Source organism: Balaenoptera physalus (genome assembly GCF_965194825.1).
Source record: "Balaenoptera physalus genome assembly, chromosome: 5".
NCBI classification, from domain to species: domain Eukaryota; kingdom Metazoa; phylum Chordata; class Mammalia; order Artiodactyla; family Balaenopteridae; genus Balaenoptera; species Balaenoptera physalus.
In genome coordinates, this window is record NC_138884.1 from 56,584,238 (window position 1) to 56,605,086 (window position 20,849).

Below are 20,849 nucleotides of genomic sequence, written 5' to 3' on the forward strand. Positions count from 1 at the left end.
AACAGAAAATCTGAATAATCTCACCAGCTTCCACCGCCACATTTCCAGCCTCGTAAAGACTTTTAAAAATTAACCAGGCTGTCCACTACCACCCAAGGGGGGTGTCCCACTCACTAACAAACTCGTTTGAACTCATCGCAAGATCAGCGTGGTTTTCAGTTAATCTGAACATTAAGCAGTTCTACATTTCCCCGCTGCTGACAAACTGTGCCATTAGGATCAACTGAATAATAAAACTTGACAAATTTATGTAACACTTCTAGCTTTAAAATGGCAGATCTAAGACCTAGGCACAGGTTATTCTGACGGGGGGCGGGGATCAGTATCCTTTCCATTACGTCATAACTGTCAGTGTAGTTTATCTAAAACAAATCTGATCACGAATTATATCACTTCCCAGTTTAGTATAAAACCCTCCCTTGACTACCTCGAGCTCGCTTCTGGCTTCCGCCTACCTCCCCGGCCTCAACCCACTGCCCGCAGCCCACTCCCATTCAACCCCATTCACACACACGGTTTCTCACCTCCAGGCCTTTGTTCACTCTGTCCCCTCTGGAACGTCCTGTACCGTGTCACCTCGGTAACTGTTTTTTTAAATTTTTTTTATTTAAGACTTCAACTCCGGGTTTATTCACTGATGAAGCCTCCCTCTTCCCTTCCCAGGCTGATTTATGGCCACCTCTTCCCGGTTTTGTACAAGGCTTACACCTGTTTTTGTTTATCTGTTTGTTTTATACAATTTTATTGAGTTATAATTCACATACCATACAATTCACCAGTCTAAACTGTACAATTCAATGGGTTTTAGTATATTTATAGAGTTGTGTGACCGTCACCACAATGTTATCTGTTTTTCTCAACTAATCATCTGAGCTCTTGGGGACAGAAATCATGTCTTACTCATTTTTGTAAACTCAGCACATACTACCTGCCTGGCACATAGGAGGGTCTCAACAAATATTTGTTGAATAAGTGAACGTTATATGCACACATGAGTTATTGACTCGATTAGAATGGCAAGCTTGCAAATTTGCTTCCCTGAAGCTTCCCATAGGAGTGGATCAAAGTAAGGTTTTCACAAATGCTTTATTTTGTATTTGTATACTGTACTCATCTACATGAAGTATAAGATTTCTAATTTATTTGCCTGCCTTGCCAACACCTAAGCAGTTACTTCAAAAGTTCCACACCCATTTATGGCTGTTATACAAAAAAAATTAGAAAAAACTGAACCTACCTTTATAACTTTCTTTCCTATCTCCCTCCTTACCCTTCCTCCCTTCCTTTCACAAATACGTGAGTGCCTGCCATGTGTCAAGCAGTGTGCTTGGCTATGCACAGATATGGTGAATAAAAGAGCCGTTGCTCCCATGATACTTAAAAATGAATTTCACGTAAGGGTAAATGCCAGAATTAGAGCAAGTTCCCTTAATTTATCTCAGACAAAAACCAAACATCCGGATTAGAGATTCTGGTCCTTAGACTCTACATCCCTTCCTTTTCGTAGCTGGGATCATTTGGCCCCCATGTGTGTGCTTCTTTATGTCTCCTGTTATAATAAGAGAATTTAAACATCCGATATTAGGATTTAGAGTAACATGTAATGTGCTTGTAGTAGTAGCCTTATTGAAGCAATGTCCTGTAGAGGTGCAGCTTACCTGATTGTCCACTTTGGGCACCAGAAATTGATAGCATTAGTCAGGTGGGGTCCAGAGTCCAGTTATCTATATATAATAATATATAAAGAGGTTATTTAGCTTGAGACCTGTGAAAACCACAAAAATGCACACTCTGAGATGGGAACTCCAAGCCTCTAAATATTTAACACACAATGAGGTTCTCATTAAAGAGAAGCAATAGAGCGTTTTAATTAAACAGTGGTGCTCTGGAGAAAAACTTCCCAGGTTTGAATTCCAGTATCATCACTTACTAGTTGTGTGACTTGGGGCAAGTTACTATACCTTTCTGGGCCTCAGTTTCCTCACCTGTGAGATAATTTACTGAGGTACTTACTACCATACCTGGCACAGAGTAAACACTCATTAAATGTTAAACGTTGTCATTACTAAGGAACCAGGGAGAGCTCTTAACCAGAGAGGTAAAATGAATAAGCTGTTCTAGTAACCTTTCTTCCAATATCTGCTTAATTCTTAATATGATACATGCTATTCTTGTTCCTAGATGTGCTAAGATGTCACCTTCTTTATATGAGAATTCATTAATATTTTCAGAAAGTCTTTAGGCTGTGCTTATGTACTTCCTCAAAGTTCACTTTAAAGCAACTTTTCCCAATTGATTTCTAGGAAGGTTTTTACTCTCCAGGAGTCTTGGCATCATGCCAGCTGCCTGCCTGGCTAATTTCCTTGGGAAAAGTTTCTCAGTATTTGCCCAACCTTGTAGTTCTCTTGATCTGTGTTCTCTGCCTTCCTCAACTATCTTCCAATTGAGCTGGAAACTCCTTTGCAAGAAGAGTCTCTTCCCATTTGTAGTTCAAGTTGAAAATGAGTACTCTGATTGGACAAAAAAAGGGACTCTATGACATTTCCTACTTCATTAGTGTGCAACAGAATCACCCAGAAGGCTTGTTAAAACTCAGATTGCTGTGCTCTACCCCCCAGAGTTTCTGATCCAGTAGGCCTGGGGCAGGGCTCATTAATTTGCACTTATAATAGGTTCCTGGGTGATGCTTATATACTAGTCTAGAGACCACACTTTAAAATCCACTTCCTATGTAATATCATGAAACATTTACATCCATACCTATCATTAACTTGGGGAGGAGTCGTTTTATTTAACAATTTTATACTCGATATAATATAAGCAATAAAAGCATGAATTTCCCCATGTGATATGTCTCCAGGATCAGACCCTACCCACTCTTATCTTCTCCTTTATACAGAAACTGCTATTCCACATCTGGATTTCAGCTCCAAAACTGTCCAGCTGTCAGCTGGGAGAATTTTCAATGTCTACCTGTCTACCTATCTGGATTTTAAGTATTACCAACTCCTAGGTTCCCTTCCCTCCTTGTGCTTACTTTATACTCAGATTATTTTTTTAATAAAGAAATCACTATCTAGAATAATAATTTCTTAGAAGATTGAAAGTTTGGTGAAGAATTGAAACTCATTTTGTCTTGTCCTTTCCATATATGGGAGTTTCTCTGTCCAACAACCCCTAGGAGATTGTTTTAATTCCAGATTGAATTAGGAGGTTTAGAACTGTCCAGTGGAATGCTGGTAAATGTTTGACAACCAGCTTTCCAGTACAAAAGACACAAATTTATAGTATTTGCCAATCTCCATGGTGTAAACATTCCCAAAATAGATTATTTCAAGCTATCATACATCAAATCAACCAACTCACAAAATTCTGACAACCTAGCACTTGGTTCTCACATGACTATAGCACTACCGGAAGTTTCTTAGTAAAAGCCTTTGGTTACTTTTAGAAGGCCTACACTAAACCAATTCATCCTAGAGCCACACTTCTCAAACTTTAATGTAAATACAAATCATCTGAGAATCTTATTAATATGTAGATTCTAATTTAGTAGGTCTGAGGTAGAGCCTGAGATTCTGATTTCTTGTTAGAAATCTGTTGGCTCCTAAGTGATATTGAGGCTGCTGGTCCATGGACCACACTTTGAGTAGCAAGGTCCTAGAACACATCCTGGAGCAAAATTCATATTTCCATCGTTAGTCCCAAACCAGAACCTTCTGAATAGGTCTCTTCCTAATACAGAGTATAAACTTAAGTGGATTCCCAAATTTCTAGGTATAAACTCCATGACCTCCATCACTCAGTGGAGATACTAGAAATATCACTAACTTCCTGCCCCGCCTACATCTGCTGCTGTTGGAAACTTTCCTCTCCCACATAAATAAAATTCCACAAGCCCCAGCTATTTGGATCAGTGGAAACCATCTGACTCAAGGAAAATCTGTTCAAACTGTAGCCAGTGATCTGGCTTGAAAAGAGAAGCTGGGCCAGTCATCCTTCTCACAGAACTGGAATTGGGAAAATGAAGGGCTGAAACATTTAGGTGGGAGAACTCAAGCTGTAAGGTCATGGCGTAGATTCAAGGCTAGAGAAGCCTTGAAAGGCAAGCTGGGGTTATTAGCAAGCAGAAATGATGCCTGAGTAGAGTCACATGAAGCCAGTCAATTTCAAGAATGGAATGGAGTGAGGATGCCTTGAAAAGCAGAAATACCATGAAGAAGAAAGAGAGCTACCTGCCTCTGAGAGGAAGATAGCAAATGCTGCCTCAGTTCCTATTTCCATCAAGCCTGCAGTATCACTGTTCCTCTCCCTGCCTTCTTGTGAGATCCATATCTACCATATATATCCCTACAACAACTCCTGTTTTCTTGAGCTATCACCAGTGAATGTCTTTATTTTCTAAACCAACAAACAAAGACCTAATTTAAATCATGGGACTCTAGTTATTCTAGTCAAGATGCATGAATTGGCAGCTCTCTGCCAGAATTAGTAGCAAAGCCTTAATCATGGAATCTCAGAGTTTGAAAAGTTAGATGTATAAACCCTCTCTATGATACTCTTAAATTTCTGGTTACAGATGAAGGAACAGAGGCACTGAGAAGTTCAGTAACTTGCCCAATTTGTACATAGTTGAGTTGGGATTTGAATCCAGGATGCCTGACTCCAGAGTCTATGTTTGTAACCACCAGTATACATGTATCACACACATATTTCTTGCTAGACATTGTGCTAAGCATGTAGTAGCTTGCTTAATTAAAGATAAAGAAACTGAGGCTCCAAAAAGTTAGTGAGTTGCCCAAGGCCACACAAGTAGTGTTCGAGCCTAACAAGACAGTCAGTGCATTTGACCATCACCCCGCCTCCTGCTTCACTGCCACCCTGAAACTCTGGTGTTTATACATACATACACCTATGACTCAATATTTCTCATGCCAATTTTTTACATTAGAAAATGGCCAGGTAATATCAGAGTGTGTGGAAGAAAGTAAATAACATGTAAGCACCTATACATTATTTTTTTTCTTCAAAGCCAAGGGTGGAAATCACAAGCACCAACAAAACACTAACTGGAGTTAGTTTTTCTTTTATCTGTAATGCACGCAGAGGTAAAACTTGTTTGAAATATTTATCTAAAACATGGCAATGCATTTTTTTAAGTGTTATAAATCTGAGAAAAGTAACAATAGCAACAAAGGAATTCTCAGGAAGAGGTTTTATTTTTATAGAAGAGTGTGCAAACTCATGAGAGGAAGCAGTAAGGATTAAAAGGATGTGACTCTCGTCCTCCCTTCTGTGCTGTGTGGCTTTATTGTTTTGTTGACTTAGAAGTGAACTTGACATTTTGTTGTTGCACTCCTTTCAGGTCCTTTCTTTTAAATTAGGTCAGACAGAGGCTGAGTTCCTTTCCAAGGTCTGACCTTAGGGACTAATAAGGGGTTAATAATCTTATCATTAAGATTAAGTAATTATTTCTTAGTTATTTTTATCTGAAAAATATTGAATCAAATACTCCAGTATTCACCTATGTATAGCAGCAACTCATCTTGGTCTAAATTATTGTATTCCGTCTAACAGTTTTTCTGTTGTTGCTACTGGGTTAGCCTTTTTCTTCTTCCCATGGTTATCAGGTGGAAGAGGTAGAACAGTGGTGGTGTTGGAGGGAATAGGGGATGGGATGGGAAGAAAAGAGGCTCAGAGTGGAGCGGGCTTTAATAATCAAGAAGCCAGAGGTTCAGTTCAAGTTTTTGTGGCACGGCCAACCCATCTAAACTATCAAGATCTTCAATCCACTCTTAACATAGCTATAACTCTTGCACATGTACCCCCCTTCTTTCAGGGGTCCTGGAAACTTCTACTGCACACTTCAAAAATCAGACATGCACTTAAAAATAAGTTGTTTACATTTCACCTAGCATACCGAACTCTTTTCTTTTAGGAGAGTTTTTCAAGTAATCTTGCCCACCATATTCTTCAGAGCTTCATTAATAATGGCAAAAAATTAAAACAACTTAACATTCAACAAATGGGAATTGTTCATAACAATTATAGAAGCACATACAGTAGAAAACTATAAACTGTTATTGAAACAGTGAGACATAACTAGTTTTATTCTTCGAGAACTATGTTTATTTAGGTCTCTTGTTTAAATAAGTATATTTCTGTGTATGTATGTATATAATCATGTATTTATGTACACATACATTATTTATATGATATATTTATATAAATATGTGAAATACATACCTATACACATACCTTTGATTTATATTTGTCTACATACACAGGAATATAATTATATATATCATATATTTATATACATTGAGTTGAAAAGTGGTAGTATACATATATATTGTGTATAAATGTGTGTATATGTGCATGTGTAGAAAAACAGGTTGAGAGATATGTAAGCATGATTTAGACAGGGTTCAAGATTTTAAAAGTAGTTATGTGTAGGTAGTGAGATTATGGCCCATTTGATTTAAAATATTGTGTATTTTTACATCAATTGTTATGAACAGATTCCTACGTAAATAAAATTATAAATAGTTATACATACTTGTATGTGTAGTGTATAATTAAAATATATATACTTTTATATAAGTATTATATTTATATTATATAATATACTTGTCTTATAATAATACATTATATATTGTGTTATATAGAATACATTAAATATAATGTATTATATCAGATAATAATAATGATATATTTCTATATTATGATATAATTGTTTTATAATCAGTATTATATGATATATCATATTAATACTGTGAACATATTAAACATATATATATACATTGCATTAGTCATATAGTTTGTGTACAATATATGCTATGCAAAGATACATGTTAATATAATACATAATTGTTATACATTAATATAAACAGTAATATATTACATTTGTACACCAATATAATATTTAATATTGGTATATGTATATTATATTTAATATATACATAGCTAATGCTCTTTAAAGCCTTCTGCTACAAGAAGTAGAATGAGACCAGGAGTATGGCCAAAGCAAATTCTAAAAATATTAGATTATTTATATTCACTTATATGTCATTTTCCTGGAATCTGCATCTGGCTGTTAGAGAGCACACACAGCAAAATCCCGATAAAGTGCCCAGGAGGACATGGGATCCTTTATTTACTGGGACCTCAAAGGAAACATAGTGCTATTCAGTCCCCCATCAAAGAGCTAAGAGCAAATCTTGAAGCACCCAGTAAAAGCCAATTCAAACAAAAAAGATTTTCCACTTAAACTTGAAAAAGTTAAGTTCCCAAGAGACCCCCTACATCAACCACCGAAGCTCATTTGGCAGTAAAAACAATAACATTCAGCGAACAACAAGAAATCTAAAACAATAGTTGTTTTAACAAAAAAAAAAAATCCAGCAGCTAATCAGTGTCTTTACTGTTTGAAAGAAGGCAGTGGGAAGTAGACAGAAGACCTGATAGGAAAGATAAAAAGAAGAGGAAAAGGAAAATAAAAGTTTCCAGTTTGACAATCAAGCTGTCTTCTGCATCCATTTCATCCCAAGACCACCAAGCCAGTGTGGAGGCTTTTTCCTCCTTTCCTTTTCGTGAGACTGATCACAACCAGCACCGCAGAGGCCATGAAATTAAGAAATGCTGTTGCATACATGTGTGAATGAGCTGTGAGTAAAGTACTGGAGTAGAGGACACCTAACTTGAAACGTCCTCATGAATGTCCATGTGGCTGAGCAGGAAGTTAACCTGTCATAGATGTGCTAAATCAGAATAGTTGGGTTTTATTTTATTCACTTTTCCCTTGACTCTGTTGAATGACTGTCATCTACAAGTTCAGGCTACTTTTTGCTGACGATTAATGCACTGGGAGAGCTGAGAGAAAACTGAACGGTAGAGCTGTCTTTTTCTTGACCGGTTCACCTTACTTTCCCAAACTCAAAGTCTTTCCCTATTTCTTTCTCCTTTTTATTGTAGTAAAATGAACATAACATAAAATTCACCATTTTGATCATTTTACAATTCACTGTACAATTCAGTGGAATTTAGTACTGCCACAGTGCTGTGCAACTGTCACCACTGCCTAGTTGCAAAACATTTTCATCACCCCAAAAGGAAACCTACACCCATTTTAAGCAGTCATTCCCTATTTCCCTCTCTTCCAAACCCCTGGCAACCACTAATGTATAATATTTTCCGTGTGTATGGATTTGCCACTGCTGGACATTTCGTATAAATGGAACCATACAATATGTGGCCTTTCGTGCCTGATTTCTTTCACTTAGTTGCATCCATGATGTAGCATGTATCAGTAATCCATTCACTTTTATGGCTGAATTCCCTGATCCTGTTTTCTTCATACTGTTTGAATACAAACTTTAAAATATGTTGAGGGTGAAGCTCTGTTTTAATGGCACATCTATTAGGCCAATTCATTTAAAGAAGGTGAAAATGGAGATATTGTTGTGAAATGATAATCGTTGAGAAGCCTCAGCTAATTTGATAATGAAAAGTTTGGGAAATGTTGCAAACAATTATTTGCTTTATATTAAAAGCCTTTTAAACAAGGATTCAGGAGATTGTCTTTTTCTTGCAGGTAAGTTAAATGAGGCAGAAGAAACTAACTGCCCTTTAAAACAGATTTTGAAAGGATTTTATTTATTCTTAATAGACAAATGGGAGTACAGGTTGTTCGTATCCAATATGGACTCCCTGTCCAAGCACTGTTTATCATTCTAGCCACCACTATCGAATTATATATTTCTTGAGACTAACGCAGCTTAACTCCTGCATATTACTTTTTTTTTAATTTTTTTTTAATTTTTTTAAATGCTATTCTTGTCTGCTTACATTCTTTTTATGTATGTATGTATGTATGGCTGTGTTGGGTCTTCGTTTCTGTGCGAGGGCTTTCTCTAGTTGTGGCAAGCGAGGGCCACTCTTCATCGCGGTGCGGGGGCCACTCTTCATCGCGGTGCGTGGGCCTCTCACTATCGCGGCCTCTCGTTGCCAAGCACAGGCTCCAGACGCGCAGGCTCAGTAATTGTGGCTCACGGGCCGAGTTGCTCCGCGGCATGTGGGATCTTCCCAGACCAGGGCTCGAACCTGCGTCCCCTGCATTGGCAGGCAGATTCTCAACCACTGCGCCACCAGGGAAGCCCTGCATATTACTTTTTAAAATTCATCTATCAAATCCATTAATACAGTATAAACAAGAGATGTTCATGTTTCAGTGCAGTTCAAATATCAGGTATAAAGACCCCTCAGTAAGAAAAGGAATCCTATATCTCTTGCCAGAATGTGGTCAGCTCTGGGGTGCTTTGCTAGCTGAAAGACACTTTTATTGTTAAGAGGATAGAGGTTGTTTAAGAGGGTTGAGAGGCAAAAAATTTTAAGTACTTGTTTGTGTTAAAAACAGTGCTAGGCTATCGCATACTCTATGTCAGTCAAGGCTCACCATTTTACATATGTGAAAAGCGAAGTTAAAAGTGTTTTAGTAACTTACTAAAAGGCACGCAACCACTAAATTCAAGCAAGAATTCAATCCCAAATCTGTCACACTGAAGTTTGAGCTAATATTGAGATTAATAAAAATAGCACTAAATTAAAAGTTCAGAGATATTTTTTATTTCGTACTCTTTCACTAACCCTCTTTGGAGATAAATCATTTCATTTATATGGGCCTTAGTTTTCACAACTATAATAGTTGGAAGTTTGACTAGGTGACCTCTATGTAGTCTTCCAATTCTAAAATGTTCCATTAATTTGGCTTCTTACAATAATTGCCATTGCAATATACGCGTGCTGCCACCAAGTAGCAGTAGAGAGTACTAGTTCCTTTTTTAACCCTAGTGGGGAGTGCATTTTGACATCAGACTTATCCGTCAATAGTACAGCTTGTTAATATAACTATAAAATAACAAAATAATCTGGTATTATTTCCTGTAAAGCAGAAGCTTTACATTGTGTCTATGAATCGTATCAGAATCACCTGTAGGTTTTTAAACATAGAGGAAATCCAGAACCCATTGAATGAGGATTTTCAGAGATGGGACTTGGGCATCTGGATTTTGGGGCTCCCATCATTTGTATATTTTATTTTATTTTATTTTTTGCCTACGTACAACGTTTGTCACATCTTCTTGAATCTTTAGCAATTTCTGTTTGTTTTAAAAGTTTAGAATATTCCATAATCTTCACCTACTTTTCATAAGGTGTTATCTGTTATGTTTATTCACTCTTGTGCTTCTCCTGGTTAAAACTTCATTTTTTCTTTTTTTGGGGGGGGGGCCTGCCTCATGGCTTGCAGGATCTTAGTTCCCTGACCAGGGATTGAACCCCAGGCCCCCAGCAGTGAAAGCGCCAAGTCCTAACCACTGGACCACCAGGGAATTCCCAAGACTTCTTTTTTAAACGACTTTTTTTCCCACTCTGATTCATTCCTGGGATCAGTTTCATGTGGGAACATTAAACCAACCTTCCATTACTAGAATAAAGCCACTTTGATTGTGATATATTACTGTTTTACATACCATGGATACAGTTTGTGCTTTTATTTACAAATTTTGCATGCATGTTCAAAAGAGAAACTGGCCTATGATTCTATTCTTGTAATATTCTTTTTACTTTTGATCTGAAGCTTATGTTGGCCTTATAAAAATTTTGAGCAATATATTATTTTCTGTTTCCTGGAAGGGTTTTATGTAAGATTACCAATATTTCTTCCCTAAATATTTGGAAGAATTTACTTGGAAAGCCATTTATCCCTGGAAATCATTTTCTGTAAAGGTACTTAATTATACAAACAACTTTTTGAGTAGATATAGATTTTTTAGATATTTCTTTTCTTGGGTTAGTCTTGTTAGGTTGCATGTTTTAAGAATTTGTAATTTTGGATGAATTTTCAAATTTATAAATATAAAATTATAATTTTAACAGCTTTATCGGGATGTACTTTACATACCATAATTTAACCCTTTAATGTATACAATTCAGTGGTTCTTAGTGTAACCACTAAAAGACGTGTGTAACCATCACAACCATCCAATTTTAGATTTCTGTCCCCCCACAAAGAAACCCATTACACATTAACAATGTTTTTTCATTCTCTCAACCCTCTCAGCTCTAGGCAAGCACTAATCTCCTTTCTGTCTCTACAGGTTTGCTATTATGGGCATTTCATATAAACGGGACCATACAATATGTGATCTTTTGAGAGTGGCTGCTTTTCTTTACAGAATGCTTTCATGGTTCATCCATGTTGTAACATGGATCAATATTTCATTCCTTTTTGTAGCTGAATGCTATTCTATCGTACGGATATTCCACATTTTGTTTATTCATTTGTCAGGTTGACATTTGAATTTCTTCCACCTTTTGTTTTTAGAAATATGCTTCTATGAACATCCACGTACAAGCTTTTGTGCAGACATAAGTTTCTATTTCTCTTAGGTATATATTTAGTAGTGGAGCTGCTGGGTCATAGGGTAACTCTATGTTTAACACTTGCAGGAACTGTCAAGCTGTTTTGTAAAATGGCCGCACATTTTGTAAAATGGCTCAGACTGTACTTTCTATCCAAAGGTATCCAAAGCCACTTTAGATGCAAAATGTTTAAAGTTGACCTTTGCTGCTGCCCAAATCGTAGCCACTGTGGGCAGTCTGCAAGATGGCATCTTAGGTTTCTCAGGAAGAAATTAGAATACACAAAGGGGGAAATAAGTGTACAATTACATAATGTAGATTTCATATTTAATTTTATGGGAAAAGCAATTATTAGGTGGCTTTTGGTTTTAACTGGAAATAGCCACTCATTGGGAAATAATTACTCGCTAATGGCCTTAGCGAGTCACTCTGGAGCTTCTCCTAGAACAAGAAAACCTAAGTTCTGCTCACAGCAGAGCATGGAGACGGTGCCCAGTGCTGGCGAGGCAGCACAGAACAGGGGAGTCGTCGCTGGAGGGAGCGGAAGACAGTGCAGCCACTCTGGAAAGGAGTTGGCCAGCTTACTAGAAAGCGAAACTACATTGCCCACTTTTCCCCAATGTCACCTATTGTGAAAGTCAAATCAGCGTCCCAGCAGGATCCTGACGTTGACACGACTGGCCCTGTCATCGTTGCCCTGGGAAGGCCCCCAGCGGCTTGCGGTCTGGGGCTCTTCCCACTCAGGCGAGCATTTGTGTACAGCTTCTGTGTGGACTTCAGTCTCCATTTCCCCGGGGTAAGTGCCCATGACTGCGGTTGCCGAGTCCTGCGACGGCTGCTTTTTTAGGAAGTTTCGCAGTAGGGGAGCACCTGGCCTGAGCCCCGCGTGCCGGCCTCTGCCCATCTCTCTGCTGCCTCAACCCCAGGAGGGAAGGTCCACGTGGACCAGCGCTCCCTCTGCACCTGCTGTGCCCTCGGTCCTCAGGGTCACAGGGCTTCCCCAGAGCACGGGCGGCGTGGGCCCCTCCCTGCGTCCCGCCACACCCCCGCCTCCTCCGGGCCCCCCGCCCCCCGTGGCTTTGGTGGGAGGGTCTCAAGGAAGGACCCCCTCCTCCGAGCCTACTCCACCCTCAGTCCCCGCTTCCAGAGCTTCTGTCCCGACGCCAGGCCCGTGGGGCTCCCGCAGCAGCAGCGCTGGGACTGCCGGGTTTCTGCAGTTCAGTTCAGACTCCATCTACCCGGAGTCAGAGCCCGCAGGTCAGGGCTCGGCCCACGCCAGCCACAGGTCCACGTCGTCCTCTGCGCTTGTGGCCGACAGGCTGTGTCAGGAGTTCCCACGCCCCCAGCCCGAGTTCCATTCGTTGGCTAGCGCGGGCCCCCAGAACACAGGCCCCCAGTCCACCGACTAGAGCACCGGGCTATTAGAAAGGAACAGCCAGGTGGAAAGAGGAGGTGGGGAGGCGTGGGGCGGGGCGCGGGGCTTCCAGGCCTCCTGCAGGCACCCAGCCCGCAGCTCTCTGAACCCCGTGTTTACCGCGATTTTGTTCCACGAGCACGATTACAGCGGGGGCCATGGGCAACGGATTCACGTTGCAACCCCTGGCCCTCTCCACTCGCAGGAGGTGGGCAGGCACGGGGGCTGTAAGATGCAACCCGGCCTGTGGCTTTAGGTTTAGGAGCTGTGTGCCAGGACTGGGGGCCAAGACCCGACCCCTTTCTCCCGTAATTCACAGCGCAGCTCCTGCCGGGCACGGAGGCTGGGGGACGACGGGAGGCTGAAGAGCATGGCGTCCGCCTTCACCCCCTCCCTCCTCTCTTGGCTGAGCCCTGCGGCCGCGCGGGTTCCCAGTGGGCCCCCCCCGGGGGGCCTGTCCCTTCAGGTCCTCCCAGCTGCCTGACACCCCTCTGCCCCCAGCGTGGACCCCAGAGCCCTCAGCTCTTCCCACTCCTGGTCCAGCAGGACGGGGTCCCTGCGGCACCCTGGACAGGCGGGCGATGGGCAGCCCGGCCCCTCCCGGGAGGCAGACCCGTGGGGTGGGGAGGGGGGCGGGCACTGCGAGGCACCCATGGTCGAGCGCGTCACCTCGGTGCGCGGCGTGGGGCGCCGTGGCTACACGCATCTTGATGGCCGGGATCAGACCCAGCTCTGCCACCAACTGGCTGGGTCCCCGGAGGCCTGTCACTGGACCCCATTGTCCCTGTTCACCATCTGCAACGTGCGTGACCCGAGGACCCCCTCACAGGTGGTCGTGAGGGCTGACCGAGTCGGTTTGTGTGGAGGACAGAGAACAGTGAGGCCGGCAGATGAGGAAAGAGCTTGTCACTCATGGTTCTGGGCAGGGGCACGCCTCGTCACCTAGGGCCTCCCAGGAGCACGAGGGTTCGGCAGGAATGAGGGGAGGGGTGGCTGGGGACTGGAGCCTGAGGTGTGGGTCCCCGGGAAGGAGCAGGCTCAGGATTGGCTAGAATGAGCCCGGGGCTCCGGGCCTCTCCGGGGTGATGAGGGCAGGGGGACGGTGGCCCCGAGTGTGGGAGCCCCGTACAGAAGGGGCTGGGGTGCAGCCCTGCGCTGGCTGGTTTGCGTCAGAAAGTGACAGACACGGTGAACGCGGGTACCAGGCCCGACCCAGGGCTCAGCGACAGTTCTTGTTCCTCAACACAAACGCTGTCCCGCTTCGGCCAGTGCTGTGCCTTGCGGTGGAGGAAACCGGGACTCAGAGGACTGTGGGACTCCGGCATCCAGGGTGGGGCCCGGGCACTTGGGCCCCGAAGTCCTCCGGAGCGGCAGGTACATGGAGCTTCGAGGCTGGGGGAGGTGAGGGTGTGGACAGTGGGGCTGCGCAGACTGCCTTGACACCTGAGAACCACTGGCCCGAGGGACCACGGGGACGCCCGTGGAGGGGGGCGCCCAGGAGAGGCGGCCTGCTGGCGCGGGGCGGGGTCCTGAGTGCCGCCCCGCCCGCCTTCCCAGGGCGCCCTGTGCTCCTGCCCAGTCGTGGCCGGTGGGGCCGTGAGGCTGCAGGGAGGCCAGGGCCCGGCACGGTGCCTGCTGCCCGCAGAGGCCCGGCGTCCCTCGGGCTGCTTCTGAGCCAGGCGTGCCCAACGAGCCCTTGCGCCTGGCAGAGCCAGCGGGCACGCTCCCCCAGCGCCCCTCCTGTCCTCGGACAGGCACGTCTGCTCAGCCCGCGAGCGGGGCCGGACACGCTGAGTCCTGGGCTGGGCAGGGGGCGCAGCCTGGGCAGGTCCTCGAGGCGCCCCGCCTGCTGCTGGCCTGGCAGGGGCCCCAGGGAACCGGCACCTTCCTCTGCGCCCCACGTCGCTCCCTCCCCCAGGCTGGTCCATTTCTACCTGTTTCTGCAAACCAGATAGACCCTGAAGGGACAGAAACTTAGCTCCGTTGAAACGGCTGAAGCTTAGGCTGCCACCTTGGGGTAACTCCTGAGGAGGGTCCTAACAGTTAGGACCTGAGGCCCTTTCTTTCCCGTCTCCCTCCTCTCGTCCGCCTCATCCGCCTCTTCTCCTTGAACCCCCCTCCGTGCCCCCGCCCCCCGATTTTACGGCCATCTTCTTCCTTCAGAAAATCAAGAGCATCAAGAAGAAGCTGAGGACTTCCCTGTTAGCGCAGCGGTTAAGAATCCACCTGCCGGGCTTCCCTGGTGGTGCAGTGGTTAAGAATCTGCCTGCCAATGCAGGGGACACGGGTTCGAGCCCTGGTCTGGGAAGATCCCACATGCCGCGGAGCAGCTGGGCCCGTGAGCCACAATTACTGAGCCTGCGCGTCTGGAGCCTGCGCTCCGTAGCAAGAGAGGCCGCGATAGTGAGAGGCCCGCGCACCGCGATGAAGAATGGCCCCCACTTGCCACAACTAGAGAAAGCCCTCGCACAGAAACGAAGACCCAACCCAGCCATAAATAAATAAATAAATGAATGAATGAATGAATGAATGAATGAATCCGACTGCCAATGCAGGAGACATGGGTTTGAGCCCTGGTCCGGGAAGATCCCACATGCCACGGAGCAGCTAAGCCCCTGCACCACAACTATTGATCCACCACTCTAGAGCCCGTGAGCCACAATTACTGAGCCTGTTTGCCATAACTGCTGAAGCCCGTGCACCTAGAGCCCATGCTCCGCAACAAGAGAAGCCACTACAATGAGAAACCTGCTCACTGCAATGAAGAGTGTCCCCCGCTCGCCGCAACTGGAGAAAGCCCGTGTGCAGCAACGAAGACCCAATGCAGCCACAAATAATTTAATTAATAAATTAATTTTTTAATTTTTAAAAAATTTTTAAAAAATAAAAAAAAAGAAGCTGAGTCTCCTGTGCATCGACTTCAACAAGAACCTGAACGGGGACGTGACCTTCCTGCCATTCACGCGCGAGGTGCTGGGTGCGTGCGGGCCCCGCGGGGTGGTCAAGAGGCGTCCGTGTGCCCTGCCCCCGGGAGGGCCTTCTTCTCCTGAGGCGCTCAGAGTGTTTGGGTCCCAAGGTTCTGGATACTTCCTAGGGGAAGGTGGTGGTCTGTCTACCGAGATTCTGCCCCGAAGGAGGTTGTCCCTTGAGACCCCGCCCCACCCCTGCTTTCTGTGATGTTTCTTTAATCTCACAGTGTCCTCCTGCACCTGACCTGGCGTGGGGTCGTGAAGGGCTGGGGCCTGGGCGGCTTTTTCAGCTTCTGCCCTCTTCTCCGAATGCTTTAGTTTGAAAACTTCACACCTGTAGGGAAGTGGCAAGAATAGTACCAGGGAGACCCCGTGTGCTCCCCGGGCCCGGCCTCCCTGAGTGGATGCCATGTGTGCTTTTCCTGCGCTGGGGCCTCTGGACGCATCGCCAGGAGCAAGGGCGCCTCCTGAGTCCCCGGGTGCAGGCCCCCCTCGGGAAGCAGAGCGTGGAGCTGTCCCCCAGCCGTCCCAATGGCGGTCTTCTTTTAAAAATTAATTAATTAATTAATTTTTGGCTGCGTTGGGTCTTCGTTGCTGCACGCGGGCTTTCTCTAGTTGCGGCGAGCGGGGGCCCCTCTTCATTGTGGGCACATGCCTCTCATTACGGTGCCTTCTTTCGTTTCGGAGCATGGGCTCTAGACGTGCCGGGTTCTGTAGTTGTGGCACGGGGGCTCAGTAGTTGTGGCTCCCAGGATCTAGAGCGCAGGCTCAGTAGTTGTGGCCCACGGGCTTGGTTGATCTGCGGCACGTGGGATCTTCCCAGACCAGGGCTCGAACCCACGTCCCCTGCATTGGCAGGCGGATTCTTTTTATTTTTCTTTTGGAACCAAAACTTTAATCCCAAGGATTGTCACAAAACATATTACAAATGACAGCATGAAAAAAAAATTGCACAGTAACTCAAAGTTCAGCTCTACAATATACTCTTAATCTGGCAGGACATTGGTGTCTTGAATACTCTCAGATTCCCAAGTAATATTACAAAGAGCTTTGTATTCATGTACAGCAATCACACAGGGGACTTATGACCTAAATCAAAGGTAAACTAACTTCCTTGAAACTTCTTAGATTCTAAATTCACTGGACAACCTCTTGTCCGGTGTGAAGATTAGTGGAATTTTTAAACCTCTCATCTAGGGTAAGGGTGCAGCTTTCATTTTTACCTGCTGCCTTGTGTTCACAGCACCTTTTAAAGACTGCTTGCTTAACTACAGCTGCATACCATATCCCAGCTACAGAAAGCCTTTTCAATGTTTGCCAGTGTGTTTCCATAATAGTAAACATCACACTTTAGCTGGGCAGGAGTCAGAGTTTTATTATCAGTCTAGGCAAGACCAAAAATTCAAAGCAAATTCAATTTTGCTTAAGGGAACATTGTAAGGTAACAATTCTTCATATCACATGCCTCACAGGACCCATTTCAAACCATAGAGCATGACACCTTTATGTGTCACTGTCCCAAGAGACAAACAAATGTGAACAACTAAAACATTTAAAAAGTGCACCAAGCTTCGGAAGTCTCAAACAAAACTTGAATTTTCTGTACATACTCCTGCCAAATGAAGTTATTGCCTGTACACCACTCCTCTTGCAAAGTGGTCTTCTTTTTCCTTTCGTTTGACCTAGATCGGCTAGGAGACCTAGAGAAAGATCGGGACGGCTTGTGATTTCTCTCCTGGGACAGTGATCTCTCTCTTCTCCTATATCTAGAAAGGGACCTGCTCTGGCTGACGGAGAAGGCTCTCCATCTTGGAGATGTGTGGGAGGTGGAGGACTCCTCCTCCGATAATCATCTCGAGGGCGACGACCCCAAGGAGGCGGTCACGATTTCGACTTCTCTTTTCCCCATTCGACAGGTCCACTCTTACTCAGCAGCCACATAGCGTTCTCCCATCTAGTTCTCGGACAGCATCGGCTGCATCTCGGGGATCTTCACGTTCAACGAGAGCGAAGCCGGGAGGGTTTTTAGCAACCCACACACTTCAGAGTGGTCCATAATAGCCTAAAGCTCGTTCCAATTCAGTCCTGTTACCACTGTTTCCAAGATTCCCTACATAAACTTTACAGTCCAACGGACAGGAATCACGATGCAAGACCCTCGTGGCTCCTAGGTTTCACGGGCCACAGGGTGGTCCCGGGCCTCTAGAATCTGGCAGCTGAATCTGCTCGCACAAGCTGTCCTGTGGGGATGCTTTTCCCCCTATGTGTCCAGCCCGGGGCCCTACTGGCTTGGCCCGGCCTCCCGGGTGAGAGGGTGAACCCCAGCTCCCTGGAGCAGACACTCAGAGCCCTGGTGACCGGACTCACGGATGACGGGGCTGGAGCGGTGGCTGGACACGTGTGGCCAGCCTGGTGGTGTTTGGCCCCGTCTGCAGTTCCAGTTCCAGCTGAGAAAGAGCCTCCCTGTGTTATTTTCTCCTGGTTGTGTAAGGATCCCCGGTGTCATTTGACAGAAATGTAGATGGTGTGTTCTTTCTTTCTTTTCTCCCTGCTTCCTCTCCTCTCTCTCTGTCTCTGTCTGTCTCTCTCTCTCTGTCCCTCTCCCTCTCTGCCTCTCCTTCCCTCCTGCTCCCACTCCTTCCTGAGAGAGGATAGACAGAGTGTGAGAGAGGGAGACTCAGAGGGAGAGGGAGGGAGAGGGAGGGAGGGAGAGGGAGAGAGGGAGAGGCAAGAGGGAGAGGGAAGAGGGAGAGGGAAGAGGGAGAGGAAAGAGGGAGAGGAAAGAGGGAGAGGAAAGAGGGAGAGGAAAGAGGGAGAGGAAAGAGAGGAAAGAGGAAGAGGGAAGAGGGAGAGGAAAGAGGGAGAGGAAAGAGGGAAAGGAAAGAGGGAGAGGAAAGAGGGAGAGGAAAGAGGGAGAGGGAGAGGGAGAGAGGGAGAGGGAGGGAGGTCTCCCTCTCTTCCTCTCCTCCTTCTCTCCCTCTCTCCCTCACCCTCTCTCTCTCTCCCTCCCTCCATCACCCTCCCTCCCTCTCCCTCCCTCCCTCTCTCCCCCCTCTCCCTCTCCCTCCTGGACGTGTCTGGAAGCCTGGCGTCAAGGCTCCCCCTTGTTGCACTAATGCAATCCCTTCCTGGGGAGCTTTCCTGCTTACAAAACGGTTCTTTGAAAACGCAGCCATTAATAAAAAGGCTCCACTCCTGGTCTCTGCCTGCGGTCCCTTCCACCACAGGAGCGGCATGGGGGCCGTCACACTGGGGGGAGTTCTGACCTTGGTTGGGGATCAGCCCTGTGGCCGTTGCAGGCTGCTCTCTGCTGGTGTAGCGTCTGGGTCACTGGGAGATGGCTGAGCTGTGGGGTGAGTTCAGACGGGGATGGCTCCCCCAACCCCGGCCAGGCCGGCTCTCCAGTGAGGGGGTGTCAGGTTCCTGCCGGCCTCTCGCCTGCCCGGCACTGTTTGGCATGTCGGGGGCTGTGATTGGCTGGAGCTGGTTCTGGCGGTGGGCACAGCTGCAGGAAGCCCGGCTGTGGCTGTCCCTGTCCCCGTGTCCTGTCCTCCTGCTCAAGGCCGGCCGGCTGGCTCCCTCCGGTCATCGGCAGCTGGTGAAGTCTGGACCACAGCAAGGGGCCACCTTCCTGGGTCCTAGCAATTCTCCCAAAAGGCCTTAGGGATGTGTTTTGGTGGCAGTAGGAATTCGGAGAGGGTGCTGCACCACTGGAGCGCTAGGGTGGGTCTGGACCGTCCCGTGTGTCCTTCCCTGGCCTTTGAGCTCCTTGGGAGCCCTGCCTCCGGCCCTTCGCCCCCACAAAGGACGCCAGGGAGCGGAGCGAGGGCGCGGGCAGCGCCCCGACCTTCTCCCCGGGACCCAGGCGGGCAGGCTGTGCCACGTTCTGTCCTCCCCTCAGCCTGCCCGCCCGTTCTCACCCGCCCTGGGCCAGTCGGCTGTGGACCAGGCCGTGGTGTCTGCCCTTCTGCAAACCCGGCTCAGCTCCCTGCACCCACTTCTGTGCCTTCTGTGTTCTGGGCTGGTCGCAGGCCCAGAGCCGGTGGGCAGGCACCCTGTGGCCGGGAGGGCTGTTCCTGCGAATTCCCTGGGGCACGAAAAGGAGCACAGCCGGCCTTCCATCCGGCACTTCTCGATGGACATGGAAGGGGCGTGTCGGGGCCTGGGGGCTGCTCATCTTCCCGTGCACCGAGCCCCCCGATGGTCCCCGTGCAAAATCCAGGTGTGGCGTTGGCACCCCACCCGTGTGCCGGGCAGTCTGTGGCGGGCGACACAGGCCTCGGGCTGGTGGGCCACAGGGTTCCCGAGCAGCAGGTCAGGACTGAGAGGGTGAGGCCTTTCCCCGGGTCCAGGGCCCAGACTGACGCTGGCTGGAGGCCCCTCTGCTCACCGCCCGCACCCCCCAGCCCCTGCCCTCACGTGAGCCCCCAGGGCTGAGCTCAGGTGTTGCATGCCCAGGCTCTCCGGCAGCCCAGCCCGTTCCCACTCCTCCATGGTCACTGAAGAACTTGGAAGCAGGTTGCCCCACAGAGACTGCTGTTCCCCGAGCCCTGGGCAGGGGGCAGGGAGGACGGGCACAGGGCCCTGCAGGGGTGTGGGCGCCGGGGCAGCCGGAGCAGCTCCACACAGTAAGTAAGAGCATCTCACCAAAAACAGTGCGTTTCTCCAGCCGCCCCGGGACCTGAGCTCAGGTCCTGGGGCAGGAAGGGGCAGCAGTGCAGCTGTTAGCTGTCACTGGGGGTCGACTGTGGCCCGGTGCCACCTCTTAGATCCTCCCCCGTCCCCTTCCGGGGTTGCGACCGGACCCCTGCCAATCGGGTTCTCACTCCTCCCCATCCCCTACGCCGGCTCCATGAAGGTGGAAGGAACACATTTTTTAAAAGGTTAGAGCTCGGGCTTCCCTGGTGGTGCAGTGGTTAAGAATCCGTCTCCCAATGCAGGGGACAAGGGTTCAAGCCCTGGTCTGGGAAGTTCTCACACACTGCGGAGTAACGAAGCCCGTGCACCACAACTACTGAGCCTGCGCTCTAGAGCCCGCGAGCCAC

General features: G+C 47.0%; 1 protein-coding gene and 1 pseudogene across 2 annotated transcripts in view; both read right to left on the reverse strand.

Moving 5' to 3' along the window:
* The window catches only part of MRPL1 (mitochondrial ribosomal protein L1), a 220,372-nt gene that overhangs the window by 195,479 nt on the left and 4,044 nt on the right, over positions 1 to 20,849 (reverse strand). Inside the window, exon 3 of the mRNA XM_082463887.1 lies at positions 1,659 to 1,724. Within this exon, the coding sequence (XP_082320013.1) occupies positions 1,659 to 1,695 (37 nt within the window). The 5' untranslated portion in view covers positions 1,696 to 1,724. The remainder of the gene's footprint in view (positions 1 to 1,658; positions 1,725 to 20,849) is intronic.
* Positions 17,160 to 17,975, reverse strand: LOC309661508 (serine/arginine-rich splicing factor 3 pseudogene; annotated as a pseudogene). Its single transcript has one exon. The product of its transcript is annotated as a serine/arginine-rich splicing factor 3 pseudogene (transcript).